This window comes from Onychostruthus taczanowskii, unplaced genomic scaffold, assembly GCF_017590055.1.
Source record: "Onychostruthus taczanowskii isolate IOZ18803 unplaced genomic scaffold, ASM1759005v1 scaffold144, whole genome shotgun sequence".
Classification (NCBI taxonomy): domain Eukaryota; kingdom Metazoa; phylum Chordata; class Aves; order Passeriformes; family Passeridae; genus Onychostruthus; species Onychostruthus taczanowskii.
The window spans coordinates 466,806-488,697 of record NW_024498619.1 but is presented as its reverse complement, the minus strand read 5'-3'; the positions used below and the strand labels follow the sequence as shown (position 1 = coordinate 488,697).

Below are 21,892 nucleotides of genomic sequence, written 5' to 3'. Positions count from 1 at the left end.
CGGGGCAGGGCGCAGGCGCGCGGCGGGCAGCCCGCGCGGCGCAGGCCCCGGGTCCTGCGTGTGGCGGCGGCGCTCGGCCCGGCCCGGCTCGGCCCGAGATGGCGACCAAGAACTTCCGCGTGAGCGACGGCGACTGGATCTGCCCCGACAAGAAGTGAGGGCACGGCCGGCGGCGGGGCAGCGAGCGGCAGCGGGGCAGCGAGCGGGGCGCACCGGCAGCGTGGACGGGCAGCGAGGCGGGGACCGGGAGCGGGACAGGCGCGCAGGGACTCGGGAGCCGCGGCCGCCGGCTCGGGGGGGGTCACACGGGCCCGGGCCGGCCTCACGGGGCTGGCTCTTGGCGTGGGACGGAGTCGGGTTAAAGTGGGGCAGTCCCCGGCGCTGGGCGGGTTCGGGCTCCGTTTAATCCCGGCCCTCGTGCTCTGCTCCGTGCCCAGGTGCGGGAACGTGAACTTCGCCAGGAGGACGAGCTGTAACAGATGCGGCAGAGGTGAGTGAGTGAGCTCCCGGCAGCGCACACGCCTTGGCCCCTCGGCTCCTTCTGCCCGTAAAACTGCGCTCGGAATTCCTGTGTTACCCGAAGGTGTTTGAGAAGTGCTGCTGTTTTTGTGTGAAAGACGCTGAAATGTTCCCGTACGTTCCGAGGCTGCCGTTTCAGGCGCTTTGTGTCTGTCCCCGCAGAGAAGACGACGGAGGCCAAGATGATGAAGGCGGGGGGCACGGAGATCGGGAAGACGCTGGCCGAGAAGAGCCGGGGGCTGTTCAGCGCCAACGACTGGCAGTGCAAAACGTAGGCTGCGACATTCCCGCTGGGAATTCCCGGTGCTGCTGGGACTGCGCGGCCCCGGGGCGTGCTCTGGGCTCGGCGCTCCTTTGCCGTGTGTTAATTAATTAACGCAGCGGCAGGAACGGCAGCGCTGCCCAGGAAAAAGGCCGGGATTGCTGAGCTGGGACACTGCCCAGGTTTGGAGGGAGCGTGGAGATGGCACTGCCACCCCCGTGGTGCTGGGAGGTGCTGCCTTCCCTGGCAGGGTGGGCAGGCCCTGGCACAGGAATTCCCAGAGCAGCTCCTGGATCCCTGGCAGTGCCCAAGGCCAGGCTGGACACTGGGGCTGGAGCACCTGGGACAGTGGCAGTGTCCCTGCCATGGCAGGGTGGCACTGGGGGGGCTGTGTTGTCCCTTCACACCCAAAGCAGCTGTGGCTCTGGGATTCTTGGATGTGGCAATTCCAGCGAGCAGCTGGCCTGGCACCAGCAGCTCTTCCCTCCCAGGCAGGGAAAGGAGCTGGGAAGGGGCTGGAGCCCCAGGAGAGGCTGAAGGAGCTGGGAAAGAGCCCTGCTGTGCAGCTGTGCTCCTGTCCCTGCTCCTGCCCAGTGACTTGGCATCTTCCCCAGATGTGCCCAGTGCTGTCACCTTCCCCAGTGCTGTGTCCCTACCCTGGTATTCCCAGTCTGAAGGGTGACCTTTTATCCCCAGACTGAAGGATAACATTCCCAGTCCAAGGATAACCTTTTATCCCCAGTCTGAGGGATAAGGTTTTATTCCCATCTGAAAGATAAGGTTTCATTCCCACCTGAAAGGTGTTTGATCCCCAATCTGAAGGATAGGGTTTTATTCCCATCTGAAGCATGTGTGATCCCCAGTCTGAAGGATAAGGTTTCATTCCCACCTGAAGCATGTGTGATCCCCAGACTGAAGGATAAGGTTTCATTCCCATCTGAAGGATGTGTGATCCCCAGACTGAAGGATAAGGTTTCATTCCCACCTGAAGCATGTGTGATCCCCACTCTGGAGGATAAGGTTTCATTCCCACCTGAAGGATGTGTGATCCCCAGACTGAAGGATGTGTGATCCCCAGACTGAAATAAGGTTTCATTCCCATCTGAAGGATGTGTGATCCCCAGACTGAAGGATAAGGTTTCATTCCCACCTGAAGCATGTGTGATCCCCACTCTGGAGGATAAGGTTTCATTCCCACCTGAAGCATGTGTGATCCCCAGACTGAAGGATAAGGGTTCATTCCCACCTGAAGGATGTGTGATCCCCACTCTGAAGGATGTGTGATCCCCAGACTGAAGGATAAGGTTTCATTCCCACCTGAAGGATGTGTGATCCCCAGACTGAAGGATAAGGTTTCATTCCCACCTGAAGGATGTGTGATCCCCAGACTGAAGGATAAGGTTTCATTCCCATCTGAAGGATAAGGTTTCATTCCCACCTGAAGGATGTGTGATCCCCAGACTGAAGGATAAGGTTTCATTCCCACCTGAAGGATGTGTGATCCCCAGTCTGAAGGATAAGGTTTCCCTGTGTGTCTCCCTGCAGCTGTGGCAATGTGAACTGGGCGCGGCGCTCGGAGTGTAACATGTGCAACACCCCCAAGTACGCCAAGCTGGAGGAGAGGACAGGTGAGCTGGGGGCACCTCGGGTGCTGGCACTGCTGGCACAAAGGAATCAGAGTGGGCATTCCTTCTTTTCCCTGCGCTGGCACGGTTCATCCAAGGTGCAGGTTGTTCTTGGCCTCAGCGAGTTTGGGTGCTGAGGGAAGTGGTGGCTCTGAGTGGGAAATTGGGGAACATCCAGCCTAAGCTGCCCCTGTGTTGGATCTTGATGTCAGGACTTTGGAAGCAATGTTTAATTAATCTGCAGAGGCCTTCTGTGGGCTGGCCGTGTGTAGATAAGGCTGTTATCTGCTCAGGAGGGCTGGGGCTCAGTTTCAGCTCTCCTGAGGGAGCTGGGGCAGGATCTCCTTACAGCTCCTGCACTCCCCTCTGCACCTGGGATCAGGCAGGGAATTCACTGCCAGACTGGAGCAGGGCAGGGAATTTAGAACACAAGGGCACTGAAATAAAGGAACCTAGAGAAGAGCACAGAGCTTATTATTCTAAAGGAAAAACAATATTTCAGTATTATTATGAAAATAGTAAAGGATATTAAATAATATAATCATATTTCATATAATTGTTATAATTGCAAATAATATATCCACGTATTTATTATTTAAATAACTTACTGAAGTACTTAGTACTTAATTAAGTTGATAAATACTTTTAGTGTTCCTAATCCATTATTTTAATTAGATTTGTGAGAAACTGCATTTAACAAACGTGTGTGGGAACACTTCATGTTCCTCCTGAGATGCTGTTACATCCTTATGGCAGGTTTATAGTTCCATGAGGCTTTCCAGAGCCCTGTGGAGGTCTGTGTGCCCCCAGCAGCTGAAGGCATTGTGTTGCTTTGCCCCTTTTTCTAGGCTATGGAGGAGGATTCAATGAACGGGAGAACGTGGAATACATCGAGCGGGAGGAGTCTGACGGGGAGTATGATGAGGTAAGGGGGGGGTTGCTCTGGGCAGATATCCCTGTTATCCTGTTGTGTTATTTAAGGATATCCCATAAATTGAAATACAGAATTCTCAGATCCCCATTCCCCTCTGTGGAGGCTCACTGTCCCCAAGGTGCGCGTCTCTGGGCAGATATCCCTGTTATCCTGTTGTGTTATTTAAGGATATCCCATAAATTGAAATACAGAATGCTCAGATCCCCATTCACCTCTGGAGGCTCACTGTCCCCAAGGTGAGCGTCTCTTTGAAAGTTCCTTGTTGCTAATTGATGTTCCATAGTGCTCCCCTTTCCCCTGGGGCAAGGTCCTATTTAAAATTTATGGTTATTTATATTCTTATAGAAGTGTTATCAAAAATACAGTTGGTGGTTGGTTTTGATTAAATCCTGTTCTAATCCTGGCACAAAATTCCTCAGTTTGGGCGCAAAAAGAAAAAGTACCGGGGGAAGCCGGTGGGTCCTGCCTCCATCCTGAAGGAAGTGGAAGATAAGGAATCTGAGGGGGAGGATGAGGAGGATGAGGATGAAGATCTCTCCAAGTATAAATTGGATGAGGTAGGATGGTTTGCTGTCTTGAAGCAGTTTTTAATCATGATTTCAGTGCTGCAGGGGGGCGGCTGGTCAGTGCCTTCAGCTGCCTTTAGAGCAGAGCTCTGGCAATAACAGTGCCCAGAGCTGCTGGAAGAGATGTGCACAAACTCTGCTTTGTTCTAAATCCTGCACTCAGAAATGGGCAGTTCCTTAAACCAGCAGTGACAAGCCTGTCTGAGATCAGAACCCAGAACTCCAAGGTCTTCATTTGGAACCTGGATGTGTGCTTACCATGTATAGCGAGTGCTCTTGAGTTTTCTTCCTAGGCTTTTAAAACCACATCAGATTTATTTCAAATGAAATAAAATATTCTGAGGGTTTTTTCATCTTTTCTGAGCTACGTGAGTATCACTTAGGGGATTTTTCACATCTTTGGGCAGCAGCTGTGCAGAGACCTGTGCAGATGGTCGTGTTTTACACAGCAGTCACCAAACTTTGCATATGAGATCTCTCTGCAGAGTTGGGCTTTGCTTAGAGATTCTGAGGGTGAAAATTCATTTGAAGTAAGTGGTAAAAATGTGTCATTAAATAATGGAGGAGGGGGGTGTTGCAGGGTTTTTATTACTTTGGTTCAAAACCAATTTTCAGTCACTCTTACTGCTTAAAATTCTGGGGGTTCATTAAATTCCGTTCAGTTTTCAAACGCCAGGAAAGAGCACGAGGTAAAGGCTGGAATAAGTAAAACTGAAGGGGAGCTCAAAGCACGGCCTGAGTTTGCTGTGTTGTGCCTGTGCCAGGATGAGGATGAAGATGATGCTGACCTGTCCAAGTACAACCTGGATGCCAGTGAGGAGGAGGACACCAACAAGAAGAAGAAGCCGCCGAGGCGCAGCCGCTCCAAGTCCCGCTCCTCCCACTCGCGCTCGTCCTCGCGCTCATCCTCTCACTCGAGCTCAAGGTCTAGGTCCAGGTAAACGGGTACAGGTCCAGGGTAACGCCAGGCAAAATGTCAGTATCTGACTTCCTTATTTACTTTGTTTGATTGCCTCACAGTTGTGTGATGATGTGAATAACTCTCCTTTTACAGAGGCGGTGATGCTCTGCCTGAGCTGCGGCAGGGAGGCTCTGTGGGCTTGTGGCTTGTTTTAGTGATTTAAGTTGATGTTTGGTGAAATCCTTCAAAGAAACGGAATAATGTAATCTGTTTTCAGGTTTTCAGGCTCGTTGGCCATGTGTGGTTCTGTTGTTGGACAGAGGGGGGCACTGCTGGAGTGGGAGGAGGTGGCAGAAGAGGCAGTGACAATACAGCCCAGGCAGATTCAGGGAATGGACACAGTGGGAATATCCTGGAAATAAAGACAAGAAACTTGAACTTGAGTTAATGGCAAGTGACAAAGTTTTAAATGCAGTGGCAGTGTTGTCAGAACATTCCCATCAATATTGTCAGAACCTTCCCACCCCTGGAACTGTCCAAGGCCAGGCTGGACGGGACTTGGGCCAGGCTGGTCTGGTGAAAGGTGTCCCTGCCCATGGGACAGTGAAATGAGATGAGCTTTAAGGTCCCTCCCAACCCAAACCACTCTGGAATTCTCTAATAACACTGAGGGTTTACAGGGGACCTCACAAAGGTCTGCTGGGCAGGTTGAAGCTCTGTCATTGGTATTTAAATTCAGTAATAAATGAACAATTCAGTCAGTACTTTGAAATGGGGTGATGTCAGTATTGGAGCTTTTGAGCTGCCTTACATCTCATGCAAGGAGGATCTTGATAATTCAGAACAAGCTCCCAGGGTCACTTACTAAATTCAGATCTGTGAAGTTCAAGTTTCTTCTAATCTTCCCAGCTTCATCATTGCCCCTCTGTGCTCTCAGTGCCAAAGTTCTGCAGCCTCCTGTAACCAGGAGCCAGCCCCAGCCTCTGGCTTGGCTTCTCCCCATCCCTGCTGGCTCTTGCTGCCTCTTCTGCTCCTCAGCCTCCCCTGCTTCCCACTGCTCGGAGCAGTGTGAGTGCAGTGGAGCTGGGAGGCTCCAAGGACACTCAAAACCTCACCTGCCCATAACTTTGATCATTAATTCACAAATATTAACAGTGAAGTAGAAAGTAACTTGTCCTAACTGAGATTTCAGCTTCCTCTTGGACTTTTTTGCTTTTAGCTGCAGATAATTGGAAATACCAGTTACCATTTGTGGATGGTTTTTTTTGTGGTTTTTAAAAAGGTTTAAATGAAATTTCCTAGCTGGCAAATGTTCACGCTACTGTGTCCTGCCCAGTAAAATGAGAAAGCTGTGGTAACAGTACAAACTCAGAGGGTGACAGCAAGCAGAATGTATTTTACCTGAAAATATTATTAGAATTTGTTTTCAATGCTTTTGTTTCCAGTGGTTGCTGGAGCCTCCTGCCATTGTTAAATTTCTCTTGTGGTTTGTGCTTTAGAGAAAATCCATCAGTGAAAAACTGGGAAATAACTGTGGCCAGTTACAAGTTGTGTTGGATATGGCAGTATTTTAGCCCCAAATTAACCACCTAATTTATAATGCAGGGGAAAATCTTTATGAAAATTTGAAGCTGATTACAAAGTGCTTGTGAGAACTGGCTGGGGGGAAACTGAGCTGACCAGTCCTAAGGCTCTCATGTGCTCTGCCTTTGAAGGAAACTGATGGGTTTCCAGTTAAGGCACAAATTAAAGCATTGATTTCGTTAAATAATGAATAGATAGGAGGTTGGCTTTTTTGCCAGGTAATTGCAATCCTGTTTAATTGTTGTGCTTTGTTTTAGGAACCATAATCTGACTTTGTAATGTTTCTAATGCAAGACCTTGCTGTGTAGAGGTGTCTGGTTTAAAGCGTGGCCATGCTGGGGGCAGGAGGGGATTGGCATTTTGGGACTCGCTGTGTTGCTGCCTCGTGTCTGCTGCTCTCAGGAGCAGTAGCTCTGCTAAATGCAAGTCAGGCACTGGAAAAAGATCTCCCGTGTTGTTGCAGGTCCCATTCCAGGAGTTCTTCCAGCTCCAGATCGAGATCCCGCTCCAGCTCCAGGGAACAGTCGCGGTCCCGTGGGTCCAAATCCAGGTGAATGAGGTAGCAGCCTGTCCCTGCACAGACACAGGGCACAGGCTCCAGCTGCTCTGGCCCCACCGTAAGGCTGTGCTGCTCAAACATTAACTGCTTTTTATCTTGGAAGTCAGACTTGCTGGGTCTCTGCACCGGGTGTTGCCACCACAGCTGTGTTCCCTGAGGAGCAGAGGTTTTGGTGCGAGAGGTTAAGTCCGGCCTAAGCCGGACGAGCGGACGCCACCGAGCTGCAGTGGAGGAAGAAGGATTTGAGTGCATGGTTCCCTGCTGCAGGCATTTGGGTGCTTTTCCTGTTTCCACTGGGGCTGCTTGAGCTGGAGGAGCATTAGAAATCCTTCTGGTTTTGTGTTGAGTGAGAATTCTGCATCCTCCACGAGACACGGCAGCCATTCCTGTGTAAACCTGGGGGATCACAGGAAATTGTTGGTAGGAAATGGTGGGAGAGCAGTCAGAGTGATTTGTGTAGAGCATCGCTGAGCTGGGCAGGGCACAGGAACAAAAGCACATTTGAGGTGTCCTTGCACAGGCATTCCGTTGGCAGAACATTCCCTCTGAGATGGAATGAAGGGCTGTCCCTTCTCCGTGCATGCAGAGAATCACAAAATTCTAAGTGAGGGAGCTTGGGTTGGGAAGAAGGATCACAAATGCTGCCATCCCCCCTTGGGGGCAGGAACGTGCTGTGGGTCATCCCCTGAGGGTCAGCACAGGATGGAATCCATGCTTTTGGGAAGAGGAAAGGTGTCCCTGTGCCCCACCAGAGGGGCACTGTGTTCCAAGAGATGTTTTTAAATATTCTGACTATTCCAAGAGGCTTTTTGCAGTATTTTGGTTGAGGAAGGCTTTAGTCTCTTCACAAACGTAGTTTGAGATCTGTAAATGTAACAGCTGGATTTGTTGCTGTTTGGTCAGATGATCATGCAGTGTGAAATGTCCATTAGGATAAAGTGAACCACTGTAAATCACCTTCAGATCTCTGGTTTCCAGGTTATTCTGATGTGTGAATGTAACTGCTGAGGATGGTCCTTACAGAGGCAACTTCCCAGCAGTCTCCCTCTTTGCCAAAACGGCTCATTTTGGTGAATGCTGGGGAGAGCTTTCCAAACCATTGGTGCTCCATTTATCAGGAAACACTACTTAGCAGAGTTTCTTAGGCCAGCTGCCCTGGCAGTAGCAGTGTTCTTGGCAGAGTAAGTATGGAAGCCCCTCGTGTTTGTTTTCCACGCCCCTGGAGAAAACAGAGTAGTGAATGTTCATGAAAACTGTCTCTGCTTGTTCTGTCTTTGTGCCTTCTCCATGATCCCAGAATTAAATGTGGTTTATTTCTCAATCAATAAAGATCCAGCTCCAGGTCCTACAGGGGGTCTTCCACCCCAAGGAAAAGATCTTGCTCCAGCTCTCGCTCCTCGTCTTCCCCCGAGAGAGGCAAGAAGCGAAGCCGCTCTAGATCCTCTTCCTCTGGTGATCGCAAAAAAAGGCGCTCGAGATCACGGTCACCCGAAAGGTTTGGGTTTATGTAGAATAAGAATGGCTGTATTGAGATGTGTGATGGTTTACTGTAGTTATCCAAGGACTGACATTCGCTGGGAAGCAATTGAATCTGAGCAGTTGTTCTCATAGTAAAAGTAGTTTCTTCACTTGCCCTACTCTTACTTTTGTTAACCCCTCTGTAATTGCTTTTTTAAAAATAATTTTCCCCCCTCCAATGAAAGTCCTCCTGGTAGGAGCATGTTCTGTATAAAGACCTGGCTCACCCTTCCTTCAGTGTGTGACAGTGTTAATGTGTTCATTATTGAATTATTTTCTTAAAGTAAATACTGCATTGAAATAGAAACTGTATTCTACTCTCAGTATTAAACTTAGACTTCTAGTGTTAAATTAGCGGCTTAAATTTACTTGTATATTCTTGTAAGGCCCCCATGAGATATACTTGGCTTCCAGCTATGGTAGGATGCTGCTCAAAGTGGGTGCCAGGATGAGTCTGAGCTCATTTCTGTGCATGCTTTCTCCATTTGTATCTTGCAGACGCCGCAGATCTTCCTCCGGATCCTCCCATTCTGGTTCCCGTACAAGTTCTAAAAAGAAATAATGTGTAAAAGCTCACACTTACAAAAACCCACCAAAATTCCAGTCAGTGCATGAGACATTTTTAAGAAGTTGGTGTCTTACTTGGTCAGAAGTGCTCAATCTGCTAGTAGAGGTGCATGTCTGTCCTGGCTTTCTGGCAAACTGCAGCTTTGTTCATCCATCACCCAAACCCGCAGTAGCATTTTAAGCCATAAACTCCCTGGCACAGGGGGAAGTTCTGTGGTGTGGGGGGGGGGGGTGTTTATTATTTTTCAAGATCAGTTCCTCCATTCCTGGCTCCCTCAGCTGGAGGAGCAGGTTGGGAATGTCCTGGCACAGCTCTTTGTGCGAGGAGGAAGCTGTGAGTTTTCCAGAGCAGGGTGGAGCTCCCGTGGGACCACAGCAGGGACAAGGCTGGGGCACCTGGGGCCAGCAGCGGGGCCTTGGGCTGAGCGGTTTTTGTTTTGCCACGTAGCAGCGCCAGTGCAGATGGACACCCCTCTCTAGCAGCTCAAACCCCCAGTCCATCATGATTCCAGAGGGATTTAGCCTCATTCCTGGCAAGGCAGGACGTTTGCAGCACGGTGCTGTGGCTGTGGTGGTTTCCAGAGCCCGGACTGCGGGATCCCTCCTTCCGAACGGATTGGTTGGGATCTGCTCTTGGGCTGGAGGAGTGTGGAACTGGCTCCTTGGAATCGAGGGAAGCTTCCGCAGGCCGCCTCTAAAATTTCCATTGGGGCTGACTAAAATTTTCAAGGTATCTTAATTTTATTTTTCTTTAAAAAATGAGAATGAATAAACTGCGTAGAAAGTTCTGGCATCTTCAACGTCTTCTTCATCGATCATTCTTTTTCCCTTCAACATAATTTATGGCTTAAAATGCTTTATGGAATCCATTTGAGTATAAAACTTGGTTGGTCTCTCTTGAGCTCCGTTTGGTTAAGAAAGGTTCAGTGCCATCACAAGGTAAGTATGGTAAGGAAAACTCTTCTTTTTAAGCAAGCAAAGAGCAATATACCTTCATTTATTTCAGTAATAAAACTGCCAGATTTGCTGCTTCTTTTGATAAACTGCACAGAAACAAACGGAGCAAAATCAAAAAACTCCATTTTGCTTTATTTTTCTCTTTTTTTTTTTTTTCTTTTTTTTTTTGAGCCACGTCTTATGGACTGGTCTAGAAGCAAAATGTTTTTGGTGTAGAGGTATTTTGATAAATCTCTTTGCAGAAAAAAAAAATGCAGTTTCTTCTTTAATGCTTTATTTTCTCTCTAATTTCCATGCTAAATGTGTGTAGGTTGCACAAGAGCAGGTTAGTCTGTAACTCTGCCTCTGACTTCAACGTCCAACTAAACTGTAAAACCAGATCAAGTAGACGCTCTGTTGTTAGCCTTGGGTTTTCTTGTGCTTTGTATTCCAATTGTTGCTGTACTTAACAGATGGGAGGTTTTAAATTTAGCAACTGATAGGCCACAGGCAAAGGAGGAGGAGGATGGTTCATTTCGCTTAGAGAACGTGTAAGGCAAAATGATGCTGTAGACAAGTGTAAATAAAACCTGTGAGTCAACTGTGCTTGAGTGCTTTGTTTTGGGGACACTCAGACTTCCTGGTCACCTGTACTGACCCTGATTCCTGTCACCTACCCGGATTCCTGTCACCTGCACTGATCCTGGTCTCTTGTCACCTCCCCTGATTCCTGTCACCTACCCGGATTCCTGTCACCTGCACTGATCCTGGTCTCTTGTCACCTCCCCTGATTCCTGTCACCTACCCGGATTCCTGTCACCTGCACTGATCCTGGTCTCTTGTCGCCTACCCTGATTCCTGTCACCTTCCCTGATCCCTGTCACCTGCACTGACCCTGGTCTCTGTCACCTGCACTGACCCTGGTCTCTGTCACCTACCCTGATTCCTGTCACCTGCACTGCCCCTGATTCCTGTCACCTGCACTGACCCTGATTCCTGTCACCTGCACTGATCCTGGTCTCTTGTCACCTACCCTGATTCCTGTCACCTGCACTGACCCTGTCACCTGCACAGGCCCTGATCCTCATCAGCTCACCTGGCCCACGTATCCCACACGTTTATGTCGTTGCCGTCCCTTAAGTCTTAAAAATAATTTTTAATTTCAACAGCAGAAAACTTATAAAATTTCCAGGTGTTTTCACAGAATCATGGAATATCTTGGGCTGGATGGGACTCACAGGGATCTTTGATCCATGTCACCTACCCTGATTCCTGTCACCTACCCTGATTCCTGTCACCTGCACTGACCCTGTCACCTGCACAGGCCCTGATCCTCATCAGCTCACCTGGCCCACGTATCCCACGCGTTTGTGTCGTTGCCGTCCCTTAAGTCTTAAAAATAATTTTTAATTTCAACAGCAAAAAACTTCCAGGTGTTTTCACAGAATCATGGAATATCTTGGGCTGGATGGGACTCACAGGGATCTTTGATCCAGACCCCCAACAATCCCACCCTGGGCATCCCTGGCAGCATCCAAAGTCCTGGAGCTCTGGCAGCCTCAGGACGGTGCCCATTCCCTGGGGAGCCTGGGCAGTGCCAGCACCCTCTGGGGGAAGAGAGAACCTTACCCTGATCTCCACCCAGACCCTCCCCTGGCCGTTCCCTCTGCTCCTGTCCCTGTTCCTGGAGCACAGCAGGGATTCTCCAGCCCCTTCCCAGCTCCCTCAGGGATTCTCCAGCCCCTTCCCAGCTCCCTCAGGGATTCTCCAGCCCCTTCCCAGCTCCCTCGTTGCCTGCCCGGCCCGGCTCCCGCTCCGTTCCCTCGGGCCCTGCCCTCTCTCGCTCCCGCCCCGCCTCTGCCGGCCTCGGGGCGGCTCCCGCCCGTCCCTCACATAAAGCGGCGGCGCGGCGCTGCCGGCTCCGTGCCCGCTCCGTGCCCGCTCCATGCGGGTCCTGCCCGCTCCGGGATGAGCCCCTGGCAGCAGCGGCCGCCCAACGCCAGCGCGGCCGGCGGGCCGGGCCCGCGGGGGAACGGCACGGGCCGGGCGGCCGAGCGCGGCAGCGCCGTGTCCGTGGCCATCCCGCTGACCATGATGCTGACGGGCGTCGTGGGCAATGCCCTGGCCATGCTGCTCGTGTCCCGCAGCTACCGCGCCAAGGGCAGCCGCAGGAAGCGCTCGTTCCTGCTGTGCATCGGCTCCCTGGCGCTCACCGACATGCTGGGCCAGCTGCTCACCAGCCCCATCGTCGTCTCCGTGTACCTGTCGGGCCGGCCCTGGGCGGCCATGGACCCCTCGGGCCGCCTCTGCGACTTCTTCGGCTTCAGCATGACGGTGTTCGGGCTGTGCCCGCTGCTGATCGCCAGCGCCATGGCCGTGGAGCGGGCGCTGGCCATCCGCGCCCCGCACTGGTACGCCAGCCACATGAGCCCGCGGGCCACCGAGCGCGGCCTGGCCGCCATCTGGGCCGCCGGCGTGGCCTTCGCGCTGCTGCCGCTGGCCGGGCTGGGCCGCTACGCGCTGCAGTGGCCCGGCACCTGGTGCTTCATCAGCACGGCCGGCGGCAGCGCCTTCGCCGCCGCCTTCGCCGCGCTGGGGCTGCTGTCCCTCGTGGTGACCGGCGCCTGCAACCTGGCCACCATCGAGGCGCTGGTGTCGCGCTGCCGCGCCAAGGCCGGCGCGGCGCAGCCCGGCTCGCGGTGGGGCCGCATCGCCACGGAGACGCTGCTGCAGCTGCTGGGCATCATGTGCGTGCTCTCGGCCTGCTGGTCGCCGCTGCTGGTAGGTGCCGCAGCGGGACAGCCGCCCCCCGGGCTGGGGCACGGGGTCGCTGCTCCTGGGGACATCCATGGACAGCGACTCGGGAGGACAGCGGGGATGGGGACGGGGACAGGGCCGGGGTGCAGAGCGTGGGACGGGTGTAGGAGAGGAGCTGGAGAGGTCCCAGAGGAGAGCCGAGCGCAGGGAAACCAGCTGCAGGAAGCGGAGATAAAAGCAGGAGAGCAAGGTTCTTGTGCGGAGGAGAAAAGGGGGATGTGAGGAGAGGCTCTGGGAGCAGGACGCTGCAGCCAGACGGGATTTAGGGGTTTTTGTTTGCTCCCACCTTGCAGCAAAACTTGTGTCAGTGTTTCATGAGAAAACGCAGGAGCCGTGACCCTGTGAGTGCCTTGTGGCTGGCAGCCCGCTGCGTTTGATTTACAGCAGCCTGCAGGGCTTGTCCAGCCTGGTCTTCAAGGATCTTGGCGTTGCTTTCCACTATTATTCCTTCCTCGTGATGTAGGAGTGAGTGGGGGAGGCAGAATCCACATCTTTGCTGTGTGGGACCAGAGCACACCCGGGGGTCTGGAATCCCAAAAGGCTGGGTTATTCTGTCAAGGACTAGCAGGATTTTTGGAAAATGTGTGCTTGGGCTCTCTGAGCAGGATGGGCTGAAGCTGGTTGAGGAAATGCTGAGGTTATGTGAAAGGTTCTTTCTGGCTGGAGAAGGAGTTTTCTTCGTGTCCTGTCACCCCTGAGGGTTCCACCAGCCTTGCAGCGTGAGAGGAGAGCCCTGAGGTGGGGGAAGCGTTTCCTCCTCCCCCATAGCCAGGTAAACCGGTGAGGAAGCAGGGATTCCGCTTGGTGGTTTGGTGCCCTGGGCATTTCTGTGGTTTCAGAGGCAGGAGTCGACCCACAGGCACGAGGGATTGCAGCAGCACTTCCCTTCCCTCAGCAGCACTCAGAGGTGTTGGAACTTTGTGGAGTTCTCACAATCCAGACTCATGGCTGCGGGGTTATTTTTACAAATACACCTCCATTTTTATACATAAACCTCCATTTACATGCTCCCCAACTTGTTCTGTACACCCCTGAAGTGCAGGTCAAGAATTAGAGACCAGATTTTTGGAGAAGTGACCACAGAGAACACAGATGCCTTTTCAGTGAAAGCCAGCTCGTAGCAATCGTTTAATTTAACCCGTAGCTGCAGCGCTCAGCAGTTGTAAGAAATGGAGCTGAAATGGAAATCTGGCACTTTGCAGAGGAGGTTTTTTTTGTTTCTGTGTTTTTTTTAAAGACATCTGAGTTTTGTAACTGAGAACTAATGGATCCTGGCAGCTGCTGCTGTGAGGTAAACAACGCCCTCGCCACGCACGGTATTTTTAGAGCTGATCTGTTGAAGTAAACGACAAAATCAAATGTGATTTAGCATCAGAGGGAAAGCTCTGACATCGTGGCTGTGCTCTGGAGGGCTCCTTGGAGTGTCCTGCACGTCTGGCTCTCTGCTGGCTTGGGAAGGAGGGAGGAGAGCAGACAGTGCAGGAATTGTTTCCTCTTTCCAAGCACACAGGAGCTTGTTGGGCTCACAGGGAGCACCTGGGAGAACACCCCACGCCCCGGTGGTGTTGCTGCTTTCCAGTTCACACTGACCTGTTTGTTTTGGAGCATGGACTGACAGGACACGGGGAATGGCTTCCCAGAGGCCGGGGTTAGATGGGGTATTGAAAGGAATTCCTGGCACAGGGTGCCCAGAGCAGCTGGGGCTGCCCCTGGATCCCTGGCCAGGCTGGACACTGGGACAGTGGCAGGTGTCCCTGCCATGGCAGGGGTGGCACTGGGTGGGCTCTGAGGTCCCTCCATTCCCAAACCAGTCTGGGATAGCCCCTGAGCTGGAGGGAAGCAGATGAATGACCCCGAGGTGAAATGGAACACGCAGTTCCTTGATTTCACAGAAACGCCGCTGCAGCACTACCTGGAATTACAATAATCATTTCAGTGTTCCAGGCTACAAAATTACTCCTTCTCAGAGTTGTTCCCAAGTTATTTAAAGCCAAAATGCTCAGAAGTTCTGCTGCTCTTCCTGTTAAAATACTTGTGCTCCTTATCCCTCCTGGCAGACAGAAATTACAGACGTATAAAACCACAGTCATGATAACAGTAAAGTTTTGGCTGCTCTTGTTGAATAAATCCAATCATCAGCATTTTGAGCCAGATTTTTAATGGCATGAATTATGTTGACTTTATTCCACCTGATGTTGTTCCTCTGCCTTGTGCAGGCTTTTAATCCATTTAGAAGACCAATAGAGGCCATGATAAACAACCTCTAATGATATCAAACAAACAAAATTTCCAGTAGAGCAGCTGTTGGCCCAACAACTACTCCAATAAAGGGATATTACGTAATAAAACCAGAAAGGAGCAGCAGTTGTGTGCTTGGGAAACATATTTTTATTAGCCTGGTGGTTTTGGAGCTCCATCTAAAAAAGAGATGGCAGAGTCTGGACAGGGCCAGTGTGTGAAGAGCCAGGGAAGTGGTCAGGTTCTGGCAGCGTGGGTCTGGTGCTCCACTGGCTCCTGCTGTGCTCTGGGTCTGTATCCATGTTTTTGCAAAGCTCTACATCCCTGTTTTCTCAAGGCTCTATCCATGGCCACTTCTGTCAATGAAATGTCGTGGGCAGAATCCTCAGCTGCTTCTGTTTAAAGAAACAAAAACAATGCTGTGCTGTCCACACTGCCCTGCCCTCCAGACTCAGCCCAGGCTTTCCAAGGTCAACACACGGTTATTGATCTGGCACCCAGAATATCCCTTGGAGTGGAAAAATCCTCCCTGGAGCCTCTGCTCCCGGTCACTGTGGCTCCGGCTGTCCCAGCCCGTGGGGACAGCAGCAGCCCAGCCGTGACCTCTGTGGTGACACAGCTCTGAGGAGCTTCCTGTGGGAGTGCAGGTTGGCCTGGCTCTTCCCAAAGGCCGGCACTGGCAGTGATTCCCAGCGGCTCTGCTCCCTCGGGCTGTTCCAGCAGATTTGGGGCTGGCTGCCAAGTTTGTCTGGGGCTGGAAGGGCTGGGAGTGCTGGCCTGTGCCCGGGGCAGAGCTGGGGTGCATCCATGGCCCTGGCATGGGCGTGATTCCATGGCCCTGGCATGGGGGTGCATCCATGGCCCTGGCATGGGCGTGATTCCATGGCCCTGGCACTTGGGGTGATTCCATGGCCCTGGCATGGGGGTGATTCCATGGCCCTGGCATGGGGGTGCATCCGTGGTCCTGGCACTGGGGGTCCATCCCTGGCCCTGGCATAGGGGTGATTCCATGGCCCTGGCATGGGGGTCCATCCATGGCCCTGGCCCTGGGGGTGATTCCATGGCCCTGGCATGGGGGTCCATCCATGGCCCTGGCCCTGGGGGTGATTCCATGGCCCTGGCATGGGGGTCCATCCCTGGCCCTGGCATAGGGGTGATTCCATGGCCCTGGCATGGGGGTCCATCCATGGCCCTGGCCCTGGGGGTGATTCCATGGCCCTGGCATGGGGGTCCATGCATGGCCCTGGCATGGGGGTGATTCCATGGCCCTGGCATGGGGGTGCATCCCTGGCCCTGGCATGGGGGTCCATGCATGGCCCTGGCATGGGGGTGATTCCATGGCCCTGGCATGGGGGTGCATCCCTGGCCCTGGCATGGGGGTCCATGCATGGCCCTGGCATGGGGGTGATTCCATGGCCCTGGCATGGGGGTGCGTCCTTGGCCCTGGCACTGGGGGTGCATCCATGGCCCTGGCATGGGCGTGATTCCATGGCCCTGGCACTGGGGGTGATTCCATGGCCCTGGCATGCGGGTCCATCCATGGCCCTGGCATGGGGGTCCATCCCTGGCCCTGGCCCTGGGAGCACACACAGCTCGATGGACAGCCCCACTCCACAGGGATCCCAGGCAGCACGCTCGGACAGCTGTGCCTCCAGGTCATGCCCAGGAAAGATTTGTGAGCAGAAAACAGATCTGTTCAGGCAGACGAGGTGTTGAGGAGCCCTCCCACAGAATCCCACACAGGCTGGGCTTGGGAGGGACCTTAAAGCTCATCCAGTTCCACGGGCAGGGACACCTTCCACCATCCCCGGCTGGTCTAGGCCCTGTCTGGGTCACCTCAGCGATGCAGGGGCAGCCCCGGCCTCTCTGCACGGCCGTGGTGGCACACGGCCAGCAGCCCCTCACCACGTCCCGTGTCCGTGTCCCTCGGCAGGTGACCATGCTGCGGATGGTGTCGGAGCAGGCCGGGCCGTGCCGGGGCGGCTGGCAGCGCTGGGAGCCGCGCCGGGAGTGCAACCTGCCGCTGACGGCCGTGCGCCTGGCCTCGCTCAACCAGATCCTGGACCCCTGGGTGTACCTGCTGCTGCGCCGCATCCTGCTGCGCAAGTTCTGCCAGGCCGCCAGCGCCGTGTCACACTGCTCCAACGCCGAGTGCAGGGACAGGGACAGGGCCCTCACCCTGTCCGAGGAGATCCGCCGCACCGCGGCCTGAGGGACACCGTGCCGCGGCCTGGGGGCATCCCACAGTGACCTGAGGGACACTGCACCATGGCCTGAGGGACATCCCACAGTGGCCTGAGGGACACTGTACAATGGCCTGGGGACACTGGACAATGGCCTGGGGACATCCCACAATGGCCTGAGGGACACTGTACAATGGCCTGGGGACGTCTCACAATGGCCTGAGGGACACTGTACCATGGCCTGGGGACACTGCACCATGGCCTGGGGACATCCCACAATGGCCTGAGGGACACTGCACCATGGCCTGAGGGACACTGTGCAATGGCCTGGGGACATCCCACAATGGCCTGAGGGACACTGTGCAATGGCCTGGGGACATCCCACAATGGCCTGAGGGACACTGTACAATGGCCTGGGGACGTCTCACAATGGCCTGAGGGACACTGTACCATGGCCTGGGGACACTGCACCATGGCCTGGGGACATCCCACAATGGCCTGAGGGACACTGCACCATGGCCTGAGGGACACTGTGCAATGGCCTGGGGACATCCCACAATGGCCTGAGGGACACTGCACCATGGCCTGGGGACATCCCACAATGGCCTGAGGGACACTGTACAATGGCCTGGGGACATCCCACAATGGCCTGAGAGACACCGTGCCGCGGCCTGGGGACATCCCACAATGGTCTGAGGGACATCCCACAGCTGAAGGACATTCTACAGCAACCTGAAGGACATCCCACAATGGCCTGAGGGGACGTTCCCACAGCTCCGGGAGCTGCAGCCACCTGGAAACCCTCCTGGGAATCTGCTCCCTGCTGGCACGCCCTCAGTGTCACTGCTTGGACCCAGAGTGCCGCATTCTTCCTGCTGGGTGCCAGAAGTGCTGGGATACAGCAGGACAGGACACTCCGCAGTCACTGGTGGCTGAGCTGCACAAAGGGATGAGGACATCCCATGGTCACTGCAGAACGGGATGAGGACAGTCCATGGTCACTGCAGAACGGATGACAACATTCCATGGTCACTGCAGAACAGGATGAGGACAGTCCGTGGTCACTGCAGAACGGATGAGAACATTCCATGGTCACTGCAGAACGGGATGAGAACAGTCCATGGTCACTGCAGAATGGGATGAGGACATCCCATGGTCACTGCAAAACGGATGAGAAGAGTCCATGGTCACTGCAGAACGGATGAGGACAGTCCATGGTCACTGCAGAAGACAGTCCATGGCCACTGTCACTCGTGGCTGAGATGCAGTATTGGATGAGGACATTGCATGGTCCCTGCAAATAGGATGAGGACATTCCATGGTCACTGCCACCCGTGGCTGAGATGCACAGTGGGAGGTCTTGTGGGCCTAAAGTGGAGCCTGAGGGGGCTTCTCTTGTTTTAAGGTGGAAAAAATTGCTTTCCTGACAGCCAACAGGTTCTAGAGATGGAATTACTGAGGGGAGTCACTTCTGAGAATGTTTAACACTAACATCTCCTTCAGACAGTCCTTCCTCCTCTTTTCTGGGAGGGCAGGGGGAGACAGGGAGAAAAACCACAGGAATAAGGAAAAAAAAAAGAAATTTGATTGGATTTCAGTGTCTTCAAACTGAGCAGGGGTGGTGGCAGTGATGGAACATCCATCCCTTCCAGGAACTGAAGGCAGCACGAGCTCCTGAGTCACAGATGTGTCCTGATAAACACTCGTCTGCGTGGCAGCTGAAGGGAGCTTGAGGAGGGTTAGCACTGGGGCCAGGGGAGAAATCCCTGATTTTTCCCTGTGGAATGCCCAGCCAGGCTGGAATTGCTGCTTGCACAGCACCCTCAGAGCTGCTGGGGGCAGAGGGAGAGGGGCTGGAGAAGGGCTGCTGCTGGTGCTCCCGCGGGAGCTGCTCTCCTGGGAAGTGCCCCTGTCCAGGGCACCCTGAGAAGATGCAGTGTGAGGGATGGGGATGGCACTCTGTCCCTGCAGAGTGGCCAGAGCAGCATCCAGAGAGCTCAGCTCCCCCTCCAAAAACACAAATGTGGCAGCTCTGCCACATTTTAAACTGCAGCAGACTGGAAGTGTGTGAATTTGTCAGGTCTTTGCCCAAAGAAACTTCCATGGTTAAGTTACAAACTCAGTTCCAATCCATTTGTGCCACATCTGAGGCTTTTTTTTTTTTTTTTAAAAAAAAAAGCTGTGTCTTAAAGCATTTTCTTCACCCTTTTTGGGCTGACAGCCTCTCATGTCTCCTGTTTTGTGGCCTTTGGGTGAAGTTAAATGCAAATACAATAAAATACATCTGATATTCCATGTGCCAGGTACTGTGGAATTCAGGGGTCTTACAGGCAAATGAAGTCCTGCATCTGTGAGGAATTTCTTGCACAGAACCTTTCCTTTTACTCTATTTAATTTGTTTACAAAAGTTAACTCCTCAGCAAAGAATCTGTGCCTTCATTTTTGTTCTGCACTGTCCGATTCTTGTCCACATAAATCTGATTTTATCCAGGTGATGTCTGAGTCCAGCCTAAAAGCCAAGGTTTAGCTTTAATTGAAGACCCAGCCTAAAACCAATGGATTAAATGCCTTTTTTAGCTGGAGTTGCTGGAGCCTGCTCTGTGCTGAGCTACTCCTGGGTGTAACAACTACAGGTTCATCAGTGCTGCAGGTACTGGGCGGTGCTTTAAGGGAAAACACGGGCTCTTTGTGCTCAGGAAAGTGCCTTGCTGGAGTCAGGCTGTTCTGCTGGAACGACGTGGGGCTGGAAAAAGCCTGTGCTGTGCCGAGGATCCCTTTTGTTCCCTCTGTGTACTTTTCCTTTGGGAAGGAGCTCAGCAGAGCCGCTCACTTGTGAAATATGTCGGGATGACCTCAGCCGCCTGATCGGCCCTGCCGGCACATTCCTGGCTCTGGGATTGGCTGGGATTGGCTGGGCTGGAGAGGAGTTCTGGGGGAAGAGGGAATCCACCCTGTGATCCGCTCCTTTATAGGAGGAGCAGGCTGCTGTGAGCACCATGGATCCCGCATGGAAAACCGGGAATGTGACACTGGGGAGGGTCCGCCAGGAGATTCAGGGCAGCTGGTTCTTCGTACCGTCAATGTATTTGTGTGAACTCCAGTTCACATAAAACAGTGCCTTTTGTCATGAATATTCACAGGGTTTGGGACGGGCACTTGGTGCTGGGGTCAAAGGAAGAAGCTACTTCATCAGAATGGGAAGGGATGGGAGCCTTGTCCAAGTGGGAAGGGATGGGAGCCTTGTCCAGAGGGAAGGGATGGGAGCCGTGTCCATATGGGAAAGGATGGGAGCTTTACCCACATGGGAAGGGATGGGAGCCTTGTCCATATGGGAAGGGATGGGAGCCGTGTCCATATGGGAAGGGATGGGAGCCTTGTCCAGAGGGAAGGGATGGGAGCCGTGTCCATATGGGAAGGGATGGGAGCCTTGTCCAGAGGGAAGGGATGGGAGCCGTGTCCATATGGGAAGGGATGGGAGCCTTGTCCAGAGGGAAGGGATGGGAGCCGTGTCCATATGGGAAGGGATGGGAGCCTTGTCCAGAGGGAAGGGATGGGAGCCGTGTCCATATGGGAAGGGATGGGAGCCTTGTCCAGAGGGAAGGGATGGGAGCCGTGTCCATATGGGAAGGGATGGGAGCCTTGTCCAGAGGGAAGGGATGGGAGCCGTGTCCATATGGGAAGGGATGGGAGCCTTGTCCAGAGGGAAGGGATGGGAGCCGTGTCCATATGGGAAGGGATGGGAGCCTTGTCCAGAGGGAAGGGATGGGAGCCGTGTCCATATGGGAAGGGATGGGAGCCTTGTCCAGAGGGAAGGGATGGGAGCCGTGTCCATATGGGAAGGGATGGGAGCCTTGTCCAGAGGGAAGGGATGGGAGCCGTGTCCATATGGGAAGGGATGGGAGCCTTGTCCAGAGGGAAGGGATGGGAGCCGTGTCCATATGGGAAGGGATGGGAGCCTTGTCCAGAGGGAAGGGATGGGAGCCGTGTCCATATGGGAAGGGATGGGAGCCTTGTCCAGAGGGAAGGGATGGGAGCCGTGTCCATATGGGAAGGGATGGGAGCCTTGTCCAGAGGGAAGGGATGGGAGCCGTGTCCATATGGGAAGGGATGGGAGCCTTGTCCAGAGGGAAGGGATGGGAGCCGTGTCCATATGGGAAGGGATGGGAGCCTTGTCCAGAGGGAAGGGATGGGAGCCGTGTCCATATGGGAAGGGATGGGAGCCTTGTCCAGAGGGAAGGGATGGGAGCCGTGTCCATATGGGAAGGGATGGGAGCCTTGTCCAGAGGGAAGGGATGGGAGCCGTGTCCATATGGGAAGGGATGGGAGCCTTGTCCAGAGGGAAGGGATGGGAGCCGTGTCCATATGGGAAGGGATGGGAGCCTTGTCCAGAGGGAAGGGATGGGAGCCGTGTCCATATGGGAAGGGATGGGAGCCTTGTCCAGAGGGAAGGGATGGGAGCCGTGTCCATATGGGAAGGGATGGGAGCCTTGTCCAGAGGGAAGGGATGGGAGCCGTGTCCATATGGGAAGGGATGGGAGCCTTGTCCAGAGGGAAGGGATGGGAGCCGTGTCCATATGGGAAGGGATGGGAGCCTTGTCCAGAGGGAAGGGATGGGAGCCGTGTCCATATGGGAAGGGATGGGAGCCTTGTCCAGAGGGAAGGGATGGGAGCCGTGTCCATATG

At 53.6% G+C, this 21,892-nt stretch overlaps 2 protein-coding genes across 4 annotated transcripts; both read left to right on the top strand.

Annotated features, from left to right (window-relative positions):
• The first annotated feature begins 16 nt into the window (after positions 1-16).
• On the top strand, positions 17-10,572 carry ZRANB2 (zinc finger RANBP2-type containing 2). 3 transcript variants are annotated; one of them, XR_005952181.1, is made up of 11 exons: positions 17-154; positions 438-490; positions 682-790; positions 2,327-2,409; positions 3,255-3,331; positions 3,760-3,897; positions 4,671-4,843; positions 6,855-6,941; positions 8,281-8,445; positions 8,967-9,141; positions 9,484-10,572. XR_005952181.1 is itself a non-coding variant. In XM_041398311.1 (10 exons), the coding sequence occupies exons 1-10, from the start codon at positions 99-101 to the stop codon at positions 9,028-9,030; spliced, it is 1,005 nt and encodes a 334-aa protein (XP_041254245.1). In that variant the 5' UTR covers positions 17-98; the 3' UTR covers positions 9,031-10,572. The 3 variants fall into 3 exon arrangements, 2 of the variants coding, with proteins under 2 accessions (XP_041254245.1, XP_041254246.1); XM_041398311.1 differs by having other exon boundaries at positions 8,967-10,572; XM_041398312.1 differs by lacking the exons at positions 8,967-9,141; positions 9,484-10,572 and having other exon boundaries at positions 7,058-8,423.
• A 1,367-nt stretch (positions 10,573-11,939) lies between these two features.
• PTGER3 (prostaglandin E receptor 3) lies at positions 11,940-17,238 on the top strand. Its single transcript, XM_041398347.1, has 2 exons — positions 11,940-12,752; positions 16,960-17,238. Exons 1-2 carry the CDS (start codon positions 11,940-11,942, stop codon positions 17,236-17,238), a joined length of 1,092 nt encoding a protein of 363 aa, XP_041254281.1.
• The last annotated feature ends 4,654 nt before the right edge of the window (positions 17,239-21,892 follow it).

Coding starts and splice junctions, on each gene's coding strand:
- ZRANB2 (XM_041398311.1), top strand. CDS start 99: ATGGCGACCAAGAACTTCCGCGTGAGCGACGGCGACTGGATCTGCCCC. Junction 491..681: donor CTGTAACAGATGCGGCAGAG/GTGAGTGAGTGA, acceptor CTGTCCCCGCAG/AGAAGACGACGGAGGCCAAG. Junction 4,844..6,854: donor AGCTCAAGGTCTAGGTCCAG/GTAAACGGGTAC, acceptor GTGTTGTTGCAG/GTCCCATTCCAGGAGTTCTT.
- PTGER3 (XM_041398347.1), top strand. CDS start 11,940: ATGAGCCCCTGGCAGCAGCGGCCGCCCAACGCCAGCGCGGCCGGCGGG. Junction 12,753..16,959: donor CCTGCTGGTCGCCGCTGCTG/GTAGGTGCCGCA, acceptor GTCCCTCGGCAG/GTGACCATGCTGCGGATGGT.